The 20707-nt window shown below is 36.0% G+C and overlaps 1 protein-coding gene across 1 annotated transcript; it reads left to right on the top strand.

Moving 5' to 3' along the window:
* Positions 1-6976: 6976 nt before the first annotated feature.
* On the top strand, positions 6977-19881 carry LOC107795028 (uncharacterized). The gene is made up of 10 exons (XM_075234125.1): positions 6977-8602; positions 9310-9783; positions 9881-10182; positions 13215-13937; positions 14018-14296; positions 14422-14583; positions 14667-15602; positions 15706-15921; positions 17460-17720; positions 19269-19881. Exons 1-10 carry the CDS (start codon positions 7219-7221, stop codon positions 19608-19610), a joined length of 5079 nt encoding a protein of 1692 aa, XP_075090226.1. The 5' UTR covers positions 6977-7218; the 3' UTR covers positions 19611-19881.
* The last annotated feature ends 826 nt before the right edge of the window (positions 19882-20707 follow it).

The raw sequence follows: 20707 nt of genomic DNA, 5'->3' as shown, positions 1-20707 counted from the left end.
TAACTTCCTCTTTAAAAGACATATTCACCATATGGATGTTGATGAATATGTGGTAGTACCAAATTAATTGAGAGCTTTGAAAGAGCCATAACCTTTATCGGTGGAGGAAAGGAATAGCAATGGATTCATATAGAGCATCCAGGAAAAAACACATTCAATATACTATTTTGGAGGAATAAAATTGATTATCAATAATGTATTGTATCGTAGTAAGAAACTTATTGAGTTTCTAAAGTATTCGCGAAAGCGATTGGTTATATTGAGACTATAAATAAAAGAACAATTTAATATTTTTTATTAGTACAACTTGTAGCGGAGTAATATGTATGTGAAAAGCTGTCCGCTTTCTTCTCCAGTTTGTACTACACAAACAAAAAAATGCCACAATAAAATAGAAGTTTGTTAATATAAATACTCATATCATAATAAACTTGAAGTTTATTGATAATTGCATACGTCATGGTATAAACCTGAAATTTATCAATATTGATAATTTTATCCAGTTGGCATAATTGGCTTAGCCATGTTAATTTAAGTATGATGTGCAAAAATAAAAGAGCATTCACATGGGTAAACATTAAAGAACTAGAAAGTTCTTTATGAATTCTCTTATGTTACTTGTTCTCACTAATTAATAGACCAACTAAAATTAGGATTGAATCCAATGAATGCTGAAAATATCAAAGGTGAATATGAGTCCATTCACTTGCCATGTATACCACATAAGATGCATCTATGACATGGTTACATGTGCGTTTATTATTAACCCGCAACCTGGTATTTGTGAGGTAACTTACTCAATAATTTAATTTAGAGCATAATTTTTAGATTTTCTATTCAAGACAGTTCATCTTGATAAGTTGATTTATATCACAATTGGTTTAGCAAAATAATTTATTGAGTGACTCCACTAAATAGCTAAACTATTGCTTATGAGAACAAAATTATCTATATCAGTTTGATATACGATATATCCGCAAGTATATTATATTCTCCCCTCACAAGTGGTTCGGGATCAGGAATCAAACAATTCCATCTTATTATTATTGATGCGCGGGGGTATATTTGATTAACACAATAACACACAAATATGAGTTTTCAATGTTGAGGAAGCAAGTTAGTTTTTCTAACATGAGGGGGGGACAGGATAAACACTTAAGAAAAAGTTACGTGAAATGAATTATCATTTGTACATCTAGATCCTCAAATAAAATAGTATGAACTCGAAATTCATAAGAAGATAATTCATCTGCAATATATTGCAAAGCATTCCAGATGGATTTGTTAACGCAAAGAAAGTAACTATATTCTCACTATAAATGCTCCCATTAGATTAAGTCCTAGAAGGGCAAAATCTATGGTACGTCTAAAGCGTATAGACAAATCAGTTTCAAATAAACTTATTGATAAAGAAGATGATCAAGTGATCATAATAAAGAGGCAAGTGATCTAGAAGATCACATGACATAACACTTCATAAAACCTGAGGAGAGGTTCAAGTACCTGAAAATATGAATGAAGAGATCTCTATGTTATGTCTTTATGAAAAAATATTGAAACCGATATAAAATATTTGTCAACGACATCTATGATATATATATATATATATATATATATATATATATATATATATATATATATATATATATATATATATATATATAGAGAGAGAGAGAGAGAGAGAGAGAGAGATAAGTAGAATTGATTTCATATGAAAGACATGTAGTTTTGGACCTGCAGTTCAAGCACTCGAAAGTATAATGTCAATAGCGTGTGCAATCACTTTTAATATGCACTGTACTCTTTTTCCCTTACAAGATTTTGTCCCAATGGGTTTCCCTTGCAAGGTTTTTAACGAGGCAACCAGAAGATGTATTATTAAACACGTGTACTCTTTTTCTTTTACTAAGAATTTTTTCCCACTGCATTTTATTTTAGTTAAGGTTTTGACGAGGCACGTTACCTATTGAATAGACATTCAAGGGGAGTATTATAAATAGTATTTTATTTATGGTTAATATCTATATTTTAGAGATTTTTTAGAGTTTGTTACTTAGTGGCTAAGTCACGTTTTCCTATAAATAGAGGGGTCCTATTCAATTGTAATTCATCTCAAATCAATAAGAATCATCTCTCTCAACTTTTCTCTGCAATAATCTTCTTCTTATTTTATTGTTTTATAATACTTAAGTAAAAAATGAGCACAAAAAAATTGAATACCAACCTATCTCAAGTCGCATACCCATATAAATCTTAAAAATTTATATATGATTGAGAAACAAGATTTTACCAGAGTTTGCCAACAATCTCAGTCTCTGATCAATTATTATAAAAACTTATAACTTTTACATAAACCAAGGAGATGAAACAATTGCATCAAATAGAAAAAATAAATAAGTAGTATTCTAAGAAAGTAATATATAGATAAAACACCTTGAAAGCACAACAATCTCAAGAGAAATACATGACAAGTTTTTACATTCCACACTTCCAGTAAATACCCGTTCCATTAGTTCCAGTATTGTAGGGTATGGTAAGAAATTCTTAGCAAATCGTAGGTACGCTTCCAAAAACTGATTGTTTGATTCGTGTAAGGTAATATTTTAATCGATTTTAAAGTCTTAAGTATTAATATATACGTAGTTCAATAAGAAAAGATTAAATGAATAAAATTTTGGTTGATTTTAAAGTCCTAAATTATTAAAAAAATAATTAAATTGTAACTTTGTCCAATATAAAATTTGATTTTAAGGATAAAGACGAACGAGATCTCGCTAAAGATTTCCGTTGCCTATATATCTATATAAAGGAGGGCCAATAAGTGCTTACATGGCACCTCCTTTAATCTAGGATTCACATTTTATCTTTTTCCTGGTTTGTTTTTGCCTTTTCCCTCATTTTTTTCCATTTATTCACAATTAAAAGCACAACGTTTCATGTGTGTCTAACGGTTTCTGTCGTTTCACTTAAAAGCCACGCCCCACTTATTGCACGGGCCTAAAAGGTTTCTTCTTCTCATTTATAATGCAGAAAAAATATTTGTGATAAACATAACCAAACACTCCAATATTTTTGTGTTAAACAACAAAATATTCTTAAATTGTCAAATAGTGAAAAAGGAGTGAGAATTTTGTACTATTTTGAAGATGCGTCAAGGATCGTCACTTCCACGATAGAAAGAAAGAGTGAGAATTTGGTAATATTCTGAAGATGAAGGTTCGTCACTTCCGCACCGATGATTTCTGCCAAACAAAAGCTTTCACTTACTAGATTTTGGCCCAGAAAAATTGAGTTTCTGCTCTTTGAAAGAAACAACAAATTCTCATGCGATTTCTTTGGCTAATCGCAAGAAACTTCTTGAGGTTTGAGCATAACCTGGTTGGTGAAGATTAATTTCTTTTCCTTTTTGAACTAATGCGTTTTTGGAATAAAGTCATAAACTGTATGGTGCAAAATATCTTACTCTATCCTTGAAAAGGAAATACTTTATTTTTTTTATCTAGAATTGTAACATTATTATTTAGATGTATTTATAGTAAACAATGATACTTTTATATTATTACTGCAGGAGAAGCACTTTCATATTAAAGATTTAAATACTCGATATATGAAACGTATTAGTTCGTGCACCAAAGATATATATAATGCCTTTTAAAAAAAAAATTCATGCAGGAACTTTCTAGATAGATTTTAGTGGTGCTTTACAAGAATTTGTTCTCTATAATGTGATAGAGGAAAGGAGAAATAATATCATATTTAAGTCGAGAAACAAGTGTATATATTACAACATATATTTGAAGAGGAGTGAACTTGTGGGTAGAGGTAAATGACGATTAAGATTCAGTTTTTTTCCTGGCGACAATAATTCATTACACGTGAATCAGTTTTTATGAATTTTTATTCTATATAGACTCTTAATATTTCGGTTCACTTTCCCTTTCCCACAATTGATGTTTATTACTATGGATGTATTACTGTTAGTGATGGATATATTACATTATCACCAACATGATAAAAAGGCTAGAACCTTAGCTACATATGTTGAGGCCTTCATTTCCACAAATATAAGGGAAATCCATTGAGAAGCAAACTTGCTTTACAAACAGAATGTGAGTTCTATGGACGACCTTCCTACAAACCACCATCAACCTCTTATATGCTTGACACTTTTAAATTCCGAATGAGTGCCTCGTAAAAAAGTTTGATCAGTCAGTTTTTGTGTGGAATGAGTACTTATGCACGTTACATATTTTGCTCTTTATATAATGAGAGTTGGAACAACTTTATTTTTCCAATTGAGAGATTACTTTTCTTGTAATTAATTTTTTATTTTATTTTTTCCACATATAATATTTTCCTTATATATTTGTTTTTTGTATATAAGTCCTGCCTTATATGTGTGTTTTATTTTTTATTTTGGATATTTCATGTTTATTTTTGAAGAAGTTTATATGTTTTTTCCTTCTTATTTGTTCTCATGCATTAGATGACTGTTTTATTTTTAATTTGGAAAAATAGTCGTTTTAGTCCTTTTGTTATTGCATAATTTCGGTTTGAGTCCTTGTGATATCTTATTTAATACATTTAACCTTTAATTAATCAAAGTGAGTGATTATAGTACTTTTACTCATGGAAGTTAACATTGCAAACAGAACGTTTACTACTACAGAGGGTAATTTGGGTATTACATTTAAGAGCTTATTAAAAAAAATCTAATTTTACGAAAAATTTAAGAGCCATGATAATATTCTATTCTTTCTTGATGAATTTACTGAGCTTAAGGAGTATACAATAAAATGAATGCCGATTTTGGTGTACATTTTTGTGCATAAGAATAGAGGTATTATGGTTCCTCTTTATAGCATCGAATAGATCATGAAGAATTCTGTTAGAAGTTTATGTAATCACTTAAAATGTTCTTGATGGTCAAGCTTACATCGTACATGGTTTGATTCATTGTAACGGATTTTGGCATTTGTTTTGCATTAATGGATTCGAGGGTGGATCAAAATCTCTCTCTGGCCGTGAAGTTGTGGACCTCTAGGTTGTATTTGCACTAATCTTGGCGAAGCCAGAATTTTCACTAAGAGGATTCAAAATATAAATAAGTAAGCATGCAAAGAAATCAAGAGGAATTAATATATAATATATATAGATAAATATTTAAAACGAAAAAGGGTCAGAAATGCCCTTAACGTATTAGAAATGGCTAAAAAATGCACTCCTTCCACCTATTGGTTCAAATTTACCCTTAATGTTATTTTTAGGCTTAAAAAGCCCCTCTCTTAACGGAAAGACGACATGACATTGATGGACATTTTAATTAAGCATGTAGCATTTATTTAGTCTGGAAAAAATGATTTCTTTTTACTAAAAATTGAAAAATGATTTTTTTCCAGTTTTTACAAAAAAACTGCTTTAAAAAAGCTGAAAAATATTTTCTAAAATAATATTTTTGTAAAAGCTGAAAAAAATATTTCCTCTTCTTCCTTCCTTGTTTGTCCATATGCTTCATGAGTTCATTTTTTTATATATTTTAGTTCTTCTAATGAGTCCGTATATCAAAACTGAAATATTTTTATTTTTTTCAGTTTTTAGTAAAACAAAATTCATTAGTCTCGGAAAATGTAGCATTTATTTAGTTAAACATGTAGCATTTATTTAGGAATAGACTGGCTTTCTGAGTTCTGGAAAAATGACATTTTAATTAAACATGTAACATTTATTTAGTTTGGAAAAAAAGTGAATTTCTTTTTACTAAAAACTGAAAAAAATAAAAATATTTTAGTTTTGATGTACTAACTCATTAGAAGACCTAAAATATATATAAAAAATGAACTCATAAAGCATATGGACAAACAAGAAAGGAAGAAGAAGAGGAAATATTTTTTTCCAGCTTTTACAAAAACATTACTTTAGAAAATTGCTTTTCAGTTTTTTTTTTCCAGTTTTTACAAAAATATTGTTTTAGAAAATATTTTTGAGTTTTTTTAAAGTAGTTTTTTTTTGTAAAAACTGGAAAAAAAAATATTTTCATTTTTTCATTTTTTAGTAAAAAGAAATTCATTTTTTTCAGACTAAATAAATACTACATGTTTAATTAAAACGGAAAATGGTCAGAAATGTCTTTAACGTATTAGAAATGGCTCAAAATGCCCTCCTTCCACCTATGTGTTCAATTTGTCCTTAATGTTAAAATGCCCATCAATGCCATGTCATCTTTCCGTTAAGAGAGGGGCATTTTTAAGCCTAAAAATAACTTTAAGGGCAAATTTGAAGTCATAAGTGGAATGAGGGCATTTTTGAGTCATTTTAATACGTTAAGGGCATTTTCTCATCCTTTTTCGTATTTAAAATTTAACCATCTATATAATTTTTCGACGAAGAGATGTCAATTGGCTCCCCTTACTAATGAGTGGCTACGCCATTGCTTAGAGTTCGATAATAAATATTTCTCTGAAATAATAACAAGAAATCAAATTCTGATTTTGAATGTATTCCATGTGTTCTTGAATTAATTTCATTTTTTTTCCATATAAAATAAAAGGAAAATCACTATCGAAGAGGTATCCAAGAAGCATTCGATGAATTTGCCTTTGTTGTATGAGGTTTTTCCCCCCGAATATGATGTTGCCTATGTGCATATATGGTTTGGTCAATGAGATTACATATACAATCATAGAAAAATTAAGATTCTAGCTGTAATACTCAAATTGCCCTCCATAGTAGTAACAAATATTATGTTTGCAATCTTAACTTCTATTAGTAATAGGACTAAAATCATTCAATTTAGTTAATTAAAACTTAGATGTGTTAAATGAGATATCACAAGAACCAAAATCAAAATTAGACGATAACATTGAGGGACTAAAATAATAAATTTTCCTTTTAATTTTTTATATTTCATATTCGAGGAAATTAACTAGTTCTAATATTAAAAACATCCATATAAGCAAGATCTTGTTTAGGCAATTTACCATAACCTAATTTAAATTTAAACATAAAAATTGCAGCAGAGAAAATAGTTTGAAGACGAGAAAGGGTAGTAATCTCTCTTTCTCCCTTTTATCATCACACGCAGCTGCATAAACCCCATTTCTCACCTCTTTTTCTCCTTTCATCATCCCTCTATAAGAACATATATACGCACCAATATACACACAGAGACGAAGGAATAAACTTACTTCTCAATTAATTGAAAAAAAAGAAAAAAAGAGGATGAAAAACAGCCACAGCCCCCATCATCAGAACCTATCGTCCGATGTCGAAACGGCGGTTCCTTCATCATCAGCCGAGCAATCTCAGCCGTCGTCCGTTGCCCCACCTTCGATGACTTCATCACCTGCCACGTCATCATCGGAGAAACCAACGGCGCCGGCGGAGGACGTAGCTGCTACACGCGACCCTACCTCCGTCGCCTCGGCGGCGGAGTTTGTGACAGTTGAACGGCGGAGCGAATATGGCGCCGTTTGCAAATGGGCGATAGCGAATTTTACAAGAGTAAAGGCGAGGGCGTTATGGAGCAAGTACTTTGAAGTCGGCGGTTTCGATTGCCGTTTGCTAGTTTACCCAAAAGGTGACTCACAGGCATTGCCAGGTTATATTTCTGTGTACCTTCAAATTATGGACCCTCGCAATACGACGTCATCTAAGTGGGACTGTTTTGCCAGTTACCGTCTTGCCATTGAGAACCCTAGGGATTCCTCAAAGTCCATTCATCGTGATTCGTGGCATCGTTTCTCTTCCAAAAAGAAATCTCATGGCTGGTGTGATTTCACTCCTTCAAATTCCATATTAGACCCTAAATTAGGGTTTTTATTCAACAATGATTGCATTCTTGTCACTGCAGATATACTTATACTTAATGAATCTGTTAGCTTTTCGCGCGATAACAACAATGAATTGCAGTCGAACTCTGTATCGAATGTAGTGGTTACTGGTTCCTCTGGGGATGTTCTGAGTGGGAAATTTACTTGGAAGGTTCATAATTTTAGCTTGTTTAAAGAAATGATAAAAACTCAGAAAATTATGAGCCCGATTTTTCCAGCTGGGGAATGTAATTTGAGGATTAGTGTGTATCAGAGCGCCGTAAATGGGGTTGAGTATTTGTCGATGTGTTTAGAGAGTAAGGACACTGAGAAGACATTGATTTCGGATAGAAGTTGTTGGTGCTTGTTTAGAATGTCAGTGTTAAATCAGAAGGCGGGTTTCAATCATATGCATCGGGATTCTTATGGAAGGTTTGCTGCTGATAATAAGAGCGGGGATAATACGAGCTTGGGATGGAATGATTATATGAAAATAGTTGATTTTATGGGTACGGATTCAGGGTTCTTGGTAGATGACACTGCTGTTTTTAGCACTTCGTTCCATGTTATTAAAGAGCTTAGTAGCTTTTCAAAGAATGGTGGACTGATTGGGCTGCGGAATGGGAGTGGTTCCAGGAAATCTGATGGTCACATGGGGAAGTTTACATGGAGGATTGAGAACTTTACAAGATTGAAGGATATTTTAAAGAAAAGGAAGATTACGGGGCTTTGCATAAAGAGCAGGAGGTTTCAGATTGGAAACCGGGATTGTCGGCTGATTGTTTATCCCAGAGGTACGCCTTATGCCCCCTACAGTAATCTCATAACATATGAAAACTCAAATATGTTCCGGTATGCTCACAGCTGCTTTCATTGCCTTTTTAGTATGGTGTTAGTTGGTGAGGCTTGGTTTCTGTACATAAACAAGTTCCTTCCGTATTTTGCTATGGTAAATCTGATATAAAGGCTCCACAGAAATTAGAGAAATGTGTTCATGTAAAATGTATGTATTTATCTGATCATGCAAACTTCTTGCCTCCAGCATAAATGACCTTTTCTGTCATAATTTTTGTGTTATGCTGCTTGTTCGTGTACTCTCCATTGCTTCTGCTGTTGTGTGTTGAGCATGTAAATTCATGAGCACTATCAGCACCCGTTCCTCAAAATATTTTATACATGAAGCTTCCTTGTATAGACGGGTGGGTTGCTCTAGTGGTAAGCACCCTCCACTTCCAACCAAGAGGTTGTGAGTTCGAGTCACCCCAAGAGCAAGGTGGGTAGTTCTTGGAGGGAGGGAGCCGAGGGTCTATCGGAAACAGCCTCTCTACCCCAGGGTAGGGGTAAGGTCTGCGTACACACTACCCTCCCCAGACCCCACTAGTGAGATTATACTGGGTTGTTGTTGTTGTTGTTGTTGTCTTGTTGTTAAACCCTTCCATCCTTTAATTAAATAAGCTCAAATGACATAACTGATGTGTGCTACATTTATCCACGGAATCAGGGCAGTCTCAGCCACCATGCCACCTTTCAGTGTTTCTTGAAGTTACGGATTCAAGGAATAGTAACAGTGACTGGAGTTGTTTTGTGAGCCATCGTTTGTCTGTTGTGAACCAAAAAATGGAGGAGAAGTCGGTAACCAAGGAATCTCAGAACCGGTACTCTAAAGCTGCAAAGGACTGGGGTTGGCGTGAATTTGTGACACTCACTAGTCTCTTTGATCAAGATTCTGGATTTCTCGTTCAGGATACAGTTGTATTTTCCGCAGAAGTTCTTATCTTGAAGGAGTCATCCATCATTGAAGAATTGATAGATGAGGACATTGACCAACCAAAGGCTGGTTCTCAGCTGGATAAAGCAGGGAAAAAAAGCTCTTTTACGTGGAAGGTGGAGAACTTTTTTTTCTTCAAGGAGATAATGGAAACACGGAAAATATTTAGCAAATATTTTCAAGCAGGTGGATGTGAGCTTCGTATTGGTGCGTATTTTCCTGTAGACCCTTTTGTTAAAATTTTAATATTGTCTGCGTCCCATGGTTGACAATTACCAATCTTGCTTCTTGTTTTACACCGCAGGTGTATATGAATCTTTTGACACTATATGTATATATTTGGAGAGTGATCAGTCTATTGGCAGTGACCCGGAGAAGAATTTTTGGGTTAAATACAGGATGGCTATTCTTAACCAGAAATGTCAGTCTAAAACTGTATGGAAGGAATCTTCCATTTGCACTAAAACTTGGAATAATTCTGTTCTTCAATTTATGAAGGTATCAGATATGTTGGAATCAGATGCTGGGTTCCTTGTACGTGATACAGTTGTCTTTGTTTGTGAAATTTTGGACTGCTGCCCTTGGTTTGACTTTGCTGACCTGGAGGTTAGTGATCAATCTTTTATCTAAATAGGCGTTTGTTGTTAAGAGGAAGTACCTGTAACTTCTCTCTCTCTCTTTCTCAGTCTAATCTGTGTGATCATAAAATTTCAATCACCGTCATTGGCATTTGTGGACCAAGGGAAAATTTAACAACAACAACATACCCAGTGAAATCCCGCATGTCAGGTGTCTGGGGAGGCTAGTGTGTACGCCGGCCTTACCCCTACTTTGTGAAAATAGAGAGACAGTTTCCGATAGACAGTTGGCTCAAGGAAAGCATAGTCACAACAATAATGAAAAGGAAATACGGCTGTGAAGAAGCTATGGAAGAGAAGTAGTAGCAACCAACTAGAAAAATAAGATAACCGAAGCAAAAGAAACAACATGTAGTAATAGAAATTTAAGACCAGGAAATACGAGAATAACAGGGAAAGAATACAGGTTTGAAAAAGAAATACGCTCGACTACCTGCGACGCTAATCCTCAACCTCCACAGTCTCCTATCAAGTGTCATGTCCTTGGTAAGCTGAAGATGTGCTATGTCCTGCCTGATCACCTCTTCCTGATACTTCTTCGGCCTACCTCTACCTCTCTTTGGACCTACCATAGCACCAAGGAAAAATTTATATTCATGAAAAGCAAGCAGCTCATCCCGTCTCTCTATTTAGTTAGCATTTAATAGTGAAATATGTGCCCAAGTAGTGGAGGTTTTTGAGTCTTTAGGTAGTTATCAGAAGATGGGGGACGGGGACGGGGGGGTTGAGTCTTTAGGTATGCCATGAGGGAATAGGTAGTAATTGAAATCTAACGTAGTAATTGAAATCTAAGAACAGGAAATACGAGAATAACATGGAAAGAAAGAATACAAGTCTAAAAAAGAAATACACTCGACTACTTACTACCCTAATCCTCGACCTCCACACTCTCCTATCAAGTGTCATGTCCTTGGTATATTTGAAGATGTGCATGTCCTGCTTGAGCACCTCTTCCCCGTACTTCTTCGGCCTACCTCTACCTCTCTTGGGTTCTCTTTGAGAATGTCTCGATTTGTATTCTGCCCTCTTTCCTATCTCCCTACTCTTGTTATTTTTCTTTTTCTTTTTCTCTTTTTGCGTTGTTTGCATTTCCTTTACATATTTCTATCACATAAAATAGATGGTGCTTATATGCTTACATCCTAACTCAATATTCTACTAATGTGTATGCTATAACATTATATCTACGTACCAAAGTACTTGCTCTAATCCAACTAACTCAAGAATCTATGCAAGACACGACAATTTCAAGTGACCCACTATGATATTGCACCCAGTTGATCTATAATCGTACTTAGGGTTTGGCCCATTGCTATCCCTAACCAAAATTCATCCTTATATTTAATCCCTTAGTTAAAACCCTTAACTCTCAACTATCTAATCCATCATCTAGGATACCCATTTATAGATAATGATAAACTACTAAACTAGAGCATAAAAATTACCTCTTTGAGCCCACAGATTGAAGAAATCTCGGATTTGAGTAGTAGGGTTCTTATGGTGAATATATGAGATAGTCAAGAATATTATTGATGGTTAGAGTGTTAACTTAAGTAATCCATGGATTAAAGGGCTCAATCCCACCTTACCCCAGTGTTTCTTTACGCCCATTTTATGTCCCAACGTCTCCTCACTCCTTGCTTTAGAGAAAGCTTCTGCTAATTTTTTTGATGAAGTAAGAAGATTTTATAGATGGCATCAAGAAGATGCATAAAGTACAAAAGAGGAATTACATCATAAGACTGTCAACTTTAATACAAAAGAGAGCTAGTGAGCTGATGACGTCCAAAAAATTAATAGGGCAATTAACAGGAGCGAAGTTATGCCAACTATAAAGCCATAAAAGACATCTAGCCTTAAGAGTGGGAGTGGGACCGGGAACTGATGTCCCATCAAAACATCTGCAATTCCTTTCCGTCCAAACACACCAAAAAATACATGCAGGAATTGTTTGCTAGATTCTTCTGATGGACTTATCAACTTTCCATAGAGACCAGCATTCATAGGCATCGTTAATACTCTATGGCATGACCCAGCTAAGACTAAACATAGAGAGAAACATGCACCAAATATCTGAGACAACTGGACAATGTAGCATTAGGTGTCTGTTGGTTTCTAACTGCTGTAGGCACATGAAGCATCTGCTAATGGTTGGAATGCTTCTTCTGCTGATATTATCCTGGGTTAGACATGCTTCATTAAGGGCTATCCAGCTGAAACAAATGACCTTAGTAGGGAGCTTTGTTTTCCAGATATACTTCCAAGGCCATCTTTCAATAATCTGATTGAAGGAGCTCAAACATAAGTAGCCTGCTTTCACAGAATAGAAACCATCCTTCCACTTCAGGCTGTCAGCAGCACCTTGCCTGACAGAATGTCCTTCCAATTTAGCTCACATGTTCATTAGTTGAGGTAGTTCCCAGTCCTGAATATTCCTCCTAAACTGAATGCTCCAGGTATAGTCTTGCCAATTCTGAGAAATGGTGGAGTCTTGATCTTGAGCTATCTGTACAGGCTTGGATATTCGTTCATTAGTACAGACCCCTCTAACCACCTGTCCTTCCAAAACTTGATGTTGGTGTCATTGCCCACTTTAAATGAGGTATTTAAGAAGAATCATTCCATAGTTGTCTGATGTTTTTCCATGTCCCAACTCCATGTGGGCTCCTGGATAAATTAGTACACCAGTGGTTTTGAGAACCATGATTTTCCATGTCCCAGCTCCATGTGGGCTCCTGGTTTTGAGAAAAGTTTCTGCTATTAGGTCACCGCTTTCAGCTTCTTCAGAAGCTATGTGTTTTCTTCTTTTTTTCAAATAACCAAACCACCCCTGCTCATTACTTGGGGCATTACATGTGGCTTGGTCTAGCAGTGTTTGTTTGCATGCTTCTACATCTTTTCTCCCATGAATATTAGTTGCTAGTAGAATACTTATTTGATTATTTCTAAGATCTTAATTTCTCCATCTGTTTTGTGTTTTTTTAAAATAAAATTTTCTAGGTGTTGGCTTCTGAGGATGATCAGGATGCTCTGACAACTGACCCTGATGAACTCATTGACTCGGAAGATAGTGAAGGTATCAGTGATGAAGAGGATATCTTCAGAAATCTTCTTTCTGGAGCAGGGTTTCACCTCACATATGGAGATAATCCATCGCAGCCACAGGTCACTCTAAGGGAAAAGCTCCTTATGGATGCTGGTGCAATAGCTGGGTTCCTGGCTGGACTTCGTGTGTATCTTGATGACCCTGCTAAAGTAAAGCGTTTGCTCCTTCCTACTAATATATCTGGCTGTAGTGATGAGAAGAAGGGAAATAAAAATGACAACTCCTCTCCCAGTTTGATGAACTTGCTGATGGGGGTAAAAGTGTTGCAGCAAGCGATCATTGATTTACTGTTGGATATTATGGTCGAATGTTGCCAACCTTCAGAAGGAAGTTCTAGTAGTGAGTCATCTGAAGTGAAACCTAAAGCTTTTCCAGATGGCAATGGAGCAGGTAGTCAATTGGAGTCTGATAGAGGTAATGGTGCAAAAGAACCTTTGCAACTTTATGCCCATGATAGACTGGATACAGTGACGGAGGAGAGCATGAATTCATCTGCTGTCCAAAGCTCTGATATTGATGGGATTAATGCACCTGAAAAGGCCTTCTCTGGGCAGCCTATGTATCCACCAGAAACATCTGCTGGTGGCTCCTCTGAAAATCCTTCCCTTCGTACTAAGGTACAACAGCTATCTTCCTGTTGAAGTTTCCTGGTTTGATATGTCTTGGTATAGACCATTCACAGAGTTTTCAATTTCAGACCAAATGGCCAGAGCAGTCTGAGGAGCTTCTGGGATTGATAGTAAACTCCCTAAGAGCACTAGATGGAGCTGTTCCACAAGGTTGTCCTGAGCCAAGGAGGAGGCCGCAGTCTGCCCAAAAGATAGCCCTTGTATTGGATAAAGCTCCAAAGCATCTACAGCCGGACCTAGTTGCGTTGGTTCCAAAATTGGTTGAGCATTCAGAACATCCACTTGCTGCTTATGCGCTTCTAGGACGACTTCAGAAGCCAGATGCTGAACCCGCATTAAGGATGCCAGTGAGATATTCTGAAAGTTTCTTCTGTTTCTTCAATCATGCATGAAAAATGATTGTACCTTTGCATCATTTCTATTACATAGAGCATTTAGCATTCAGCACTTACGAAGTGGCAATTTCTCTCAGGTCTTTGGTGCCCTTGGCCAGTTGGAATGTAGCAGTGATGTGTGGGAACGTGTTCTTTTCCAGTCATTTGATCTTTTAGCAGATTCCATTGATGAACCTCTTGCAGCAACTGTTGACTTCATATTCAAGGCTGCCCTTCATTGTCTACATCTTCCAGAAGCAGTATGCATAAGATTTGGTTTTATATATATTTTGGTCTTATTATGCACCCTTCTACCAGTGTAATATTTTGATTTTCGCTGCAGGTCAGAGCCGTACGCGTCCGGCTAAAAAAACTAGGCACTGAAGTCTCCCCATGTGTTCTTGATTATTTGACCCGAACTGTAAATAGCTGTGCAGATGTTGCAGAAGCTATTCTAAGAGATATTGATTGCGACAATGATTCTGGTGACAATTGCTCGGCTGTACCATGTGGGATTTTCTTATTTGGTGAAAGTTGTCATACTTCAGAAAGACCGCCTGAAGTAGATGAGCAAGCTTTCCTTTGTACTCATCATTTTTCTGATATTTATATACTTATTGACATGTTATCAATTCCATGTCTTGCCGTTGAAGCTTCCCAAACATTTGAGAGAGCTGTAGCTCGAGGGGCCATTGTGGCTCAGTCTGTAGCCATGGTCTTGGAAAGACGTTTTGCTCGGAGATTACATATGACCTCTCAATATGTTGAAAATTTTCCGCTCACTGACGTGGTTGTGGAAGGGGAAACCATTGAGCAATTGACAGCCCAACAAGATGATTTTACTTCAATTCTTGGTCTTGCTGAGACATTGGCACTCTCTAGAGATCCACATTTAAAAGGTTTTGTAAAGTTGCTTTACACAATATTGTTCAAGTGGTATGCAGATGAGTCTTATCGATTGAGGATACTCAAGAGGCTTGTTGATCGTGCTACCAGTTCAACGGAAAGTGCTCGTGAAGTAGATCTAGATTTGGAGATATTGGTAACCTTGATATGTGAGGAGCAGGAAATTGTTAGACTAGTCCTAAGCATGATGAGGGAGGTTGTTGAACTAGCCAATGTTGATCGTGCCACACTTTGGCATCAATTGTGTGCTAGTGAAGATGAAATTATGCGCATTCGCGAGGAAAGGAAAGCTGAAAATACCAGTATAGCTAAAGAAATAGCTATCATGTCCCAAAAGCTTAACGAATCGGAGGTTACTAATAATCGTCTCAAGGTATCTTGGTCATTATTATTTATTTTTTAGGATATGTTTGCTTGAAAGAATATCTCATTCTTTTTCTGGTGAATTTTGATTTGACAAAACCTTGAAAAATCAGTCTGAAATGAGGGCTGAGATGGATCGGTTTTCTCGGGAAAGAAAGGAACTCGCAGAACAGATACAAGAAGTTGAGAGTCAACTTGAATGGCTACGATCTGAACGGGATGATAAAATTGCTAAGCTCACTGCAGAAAAAAGAGCTCTTCAAGATCGTTTGCATGATGCCGAGGCACAACTTTCCCAACTGAAATCACGGAAACGTGATGAATTAAAGGTCTGCATTCCATCATTAATTGGCATGTATTGTTGTTTACATTTAATCTTTAAGTTTGTTAAGTAGCTTTCAGACCTTTATGACTCTTAGTTCTTTGACATTTCTTCTCTTTTATTTTTTTGCTTCCTGGTTTTACTTTTTTCTTTCTTTGTTGAAAGCTCTTATTTTGCCTGTTGATCATTTACCAATTTAGCCGTGAGTTCCGGTCATTTAATTAAACGAATCTATATTTCCTTAAAGGTAAAATTTCTTTGAAGATTGATATTTCTAGTGTCATATCACCAGATTTTTATTTACAAATGTCAATTTAATTAAAAATGAGGTCCAATGCTTCGCGTTTCTTAGAGTGCCTTGTGGTACAACTTACCTAAGTAGAGTCAGTTTCAGCTCTTGCCAGTTCCTTAGGTAGACTATGAATCAGACCATGTGGTGTTCTTATTAGGTTTGTCAATCTTGATTAGGGTGCTCTTTCGATCTCGTAGCTTTATATACAGATAGTTAATGAAAGTTTTGATATCGGAATAGTATCTTTTATTCATTCAAAGACTATACATTTATAGGAGAAAACAAATCAATAAAAAGGGAAAATAATCCCTTGATTCTAGATTGTCCAGAATTAAGAGAGAATTCTAATCTGAATATAATTCCAAAGAATCTGAAACTTCTTATCTGATCTGATTTGATCCCACATGATCATAATCAGATAATACAAATCAACCGTTTATTAAGGCAGTAATCTTTCATGTTCAATCAAATGATAATATCAACGTTGTGTGCCACTATGTGTATCATATTACTTCGTTCAGACCTTTAATGTCATTCCCAAAAGGATCAACTCCTTTTAATATGTAGATGCTAATTAGTCTTTCTAATCCCATTTGCTGTAATATAACTTGTTGTAGGGCCTACTGGACACAAAAAACAAAATTTTACCAGGGTTCTTTTTCCCCCCTTCAAAAATAACGGTGGTGTCTGTGCCAGTTTGCATGCTCCTCGACTATACCACCGGGTACTTGCTACCTCCTGCCAGCATAGGTACTAAGTAACTCTGCCCTCCTAGGTTTAGGCAAATTGGAAAGAAGTCACTTACTCTTTTTCTTCTTTGCTGGTTTTTGAACCCTGGTTTCCAAGGTATAGGCCACACCCTTGAGTGCAACATTTGTCAAAGGTTCTTTTGGTGTTATATCCATACTTGCCTTATGTTTTCTTTTTCTTGGACTTCATAACTAGGCAACGAAATAATTTGAGACCAAGGAGTATGCTTTGTGCAACCAAATAAATTATTCTTCTTATAGAAGCTTTAGGGAGTGCCCCGAGTCACTTTTCTGGAACTGCTGAATGGTTCGATCTTTTTCTTTTGGAATTGCAAATATTTAAAGACTTTTGACGGTCCCTGCTTGTAATTGTTGCAGATGGAAATTCCTCTTTGTTAAATTTGTTATGTGTTTTATTTCTTTTTGTTTTCTTTGGGGTTCCTAAATGGATTCACATATTACATGTTTTTCTCTTTCCCTGACTGTAAACTATCAATCTTGCAGAGAGTGATGAAGGAGAAAAATACTCTTGCAGAAAGGTTAAAGAATGCTGAAGCTGCACGGAAAAGATTTGACGAGGAACTAAAACGTTATGCCACAGAGAAAGTGACCAGAGAAGAATTACGAAAGTCACTTGAGGATGAAGTACGCCGGTTGACTCAAACAGTTGGGCAAACGGAAGGGGAGAAACGTGAAAAGGAGGAGCAGGTTGCTCGTTGTGAAGCTTTTATTGATGGAATGGAATCCAAGCTGGAGGCTTGCGAGGTTTTTGTTCTTGATACTTCTTTTCCTATTTCTTTGATGCCTGTCTTCTGCCTTAATTATGGTGGTGGTTTATATCTTTTATGTTTTGAAAAAGTAAGAACAAGGATATTTTATTATTTGGTCGAATTAAAAAGGTACTTTGAGGTTGCTGAAAATTAAAAAAATGAAAATTGATAAATTAAGTGATGAAGCCGTCATAGAATGTTTAGCTCCTGCCGGATGAAGGATAGAAATTTGATCATTTATCTATTTGAGTGTTATAGAGTATATTTTTCTTTCTTCAATGTTATAAAGGGGGTAGAAGATTTTTCTTGTAGAGCCGCATGCACAAAAGATCACCAGTAGGATTGCTAAATTCTATCCGTTTTCTGTTCCTCATCTTCTTTTCGCCCTTTCATGCAAGATAAGGAAAGCTTTTATTTTGTTATACATCGGAGTAGAGCCATTTTTAATGGGATTGGCTTGTGAGGTCGGCCCAACCCAACCCATTAGTTGGGTGGGGTTGGGCTACGATATTTTTAGTCCATTTTAAACTGAGCTTTTTAGCCCAGCTCCAATCGGCTCGCTGGCCTCAAGGGCTAGACTAGGTTGTCTCTTAAGGCAAAATATTTTAAAAAAGAATTCGCCAATTCGGTCAACTTATATGTTAATGTATTGATTTATTCAAATTTAATATGTAAGCTAAATTTTAACTCATTTGTGCTATTAAATGTGTACTCAACATTCTTAAAATGTTTTATACAATTTGGCTTTCTTTTCAAATAGGTGGTAGGTATCTGAACTTTTTTCTTTCAATTAGGTAATAGGTGTCTGAACTTTTTCCTTACAAATGGGTGGTAGGTAGATGTGTTCCAATGAATATGGTGAAACGCATGTCCTATTCATATATGAATTTCTGAAGTTCGTTGAGCATCATTTACCAATTTCCTCTTCCAAAATTATACTATTTTGTTCATTCTCTTTTTTTTTTGTTGTAGCCATGGAAGAAGAAAAAAGGAAAACAAAAACCTTGAGTAGCATTACTGGTGGCAACTGACAAACTTATATATATTTTTTTAAAAGAAAAGTTGAAGGGCTAGCCCACAGCCTGCTTTGAGCTGGGTGTGCTAGCACTTTGAATGTCCTTTTGAGATGTAAGGCAGGACTGGGTTAGGCTGTTGAATTCTATAGTTCGCGAGAATTGGGTCAGCCTGTTTGACAGCTCTACAATTAACGTACTGAGTTTTTGTTGTTGGTTTTCGAATGCGCCTTTCTTTCACTCTCTTAAAGGTGGCATAATGATGTGTAAAAGTTGGCAAAGCTGCCAATCTCTTTGTAATTGCTTTGCTCTTTTCTTTTTGTTCTCTTTTATTTATTTTCATATTCTGCATTTAATCTTTTCCCCCCTTGTGTTTTTCACCTTCATCTGTCTTTCTTCCACATCATTAGTGATCTTTGTTACTGTACAAATTTGGCTCAATTTGGGTGCATGCTGCTTTGTATTTGTGTGAAACTTACTCTGATGGGCATTAGGTATCAAAGTTGATTCTTTTGTTGCTTCATTTTCAGCAATACATCCGTCAGCTTGAATCATCACTTCAGGAAGAAATGTCTCGGCATGCCCCACTGTATGGAGCTGGCTTGGAAGCTTTATCAATGAATGAGTTGGATACATTATCACGTATTCATGAAGAAGGACTCAGACAGATCCATGCCATCCAACAGCGTAATGGAAGTCCAGCTGGTAGTCCTATAGTAATCCCCCATAACCTTCCGCCTACTCATGCGTTGTTTCCTGCTCCTCCTCCGATGGCTGTTGGAATGTCCCCATCTCTTGTTCCAAATGGTGTTGGGATCCACAGCAATGGCCATGTAAATGGTTCTATTGGGCCCTGGTTCAATCATTCTTGAATCTGGGTCTAGGACGACCCTTGTTATGATCAAGGTGGCTAGTTGTTTCATTCTCAAGCCTTGCAGCTAAGTAGGAGAGCAATGTGTAGGCAGTAGGTTTGGTCATCTTTTTCTATTTTCAAGCTCTCTTGGCGTTGGCTGGTACCACTGTGGGAAAAATTGGTAGGCGTTGTCCAATAGCAACCAACATTTCAAATGCCACACTTATTCATGGTTTTTACTTTTTCGTCAAATTAATTAAAATGCATTAGAAAGTTTTGATTACTGTTTATCTCGTATTCGCAGAAACTCTCAATGATCGTTTGCTTCCTAGTTATTTCCGGGCAGGGGCTAATTATCAAAATAATTGAAAAATGTCCTGGCAGATGCCCCGTTATCTGTAATTTGCATCCCTTGTTTGTAGTGTTTTTTTCTTACGGTTTATTTCTTCTTCCCTTTGCTCCTATGTGTGTCTTGAATTTTGAGAATATGGTCTGATCACGGCTGCATTTTCCTTTCTTCGCATGTCTCAACTTTCCAGATCGTATGATTTGGGTTGATCAGTTCCCTGGAATAGCACTCGACACCTTCAGAGTTGGAAACTCTCTAGTCTCATCCTCATTTTTTTTGGGGAGCCAAAGTGAAAGGGATATTGTCGACTCAGTAGGAGATCATTTGTCAATGGACCCCAAAATATTAGGAAATTGACAATCTCATACTTAAAATACAGTCAGTGCAAACACACGGGCACACATTTTTTGGCGAGCAAGAATAACATTAACCAGAACAAGACTGTAAAATGACGAGGATACTGGTGACTCAGATGACAGTAACAGAACTCAATTCAACTTTTCAATCGTGTTGATAGCGGAATTGTTAACATCTTATCTATTTAGCTTTGGCATTGTTACAAAAATAGTTGGTTAGATTCACTGTTTATTTTTTCTATCTGGTGTACATAAATTATACACATATATATATACGCCGGCTATTTTTAGTTTAAGAAATTAGATGGACGGCTATTTGGATGAATCTTTCTTTAGCCTGCTTTTGTCTCATTACTCGTGTTTTAATTTAGTTAAAGGATAAAAATATTCTCAGATTGTTCAATTGTACAC

Source organism: Nicotiana tabacum, chromosome 17 (genome assembly GCF_000715075.1).
Source record: "Nicotiana tabacum cultivar K326 chromosome 17, ASM71507v2, whole genome shotgun sequence".
Lineage (NCBI taxonomy): Eukaryota > Viridiplantae > Streptophyta > Magnoliopsida > Solanales > Solanaceae > Nicotiana > Nicotiana tabacum.
This window is presented reverse-complemented; position numbering and strand designations above follow the sequence as displayed.

Excerpts from the sequence above, each read along its gene's own strand:
- LOC107795028 (XM_075234125.1), top strand. The coding sequence starts at position 7,219 with ATGAAAAACAGCCACAGCCCCCATCATCAGAACCTATCGTCCGATGTC. Across the intron at positions 13,938-14,017 it reads ATCCTTCCCTTCGTACTAAG|ACCAAATGGCCAGAGCAGTC; the intron begins GTACAACAGCTA and ends TTTCAATTTCAG. Across the intron at positions 17,721-19,268 it reads CCAAGCTGGAGGCTTGCGAG|CAATACATCCGTCAGCTTGA; the intron begins GTTTTTGTTCTT and ends CTTCATTTTCAG.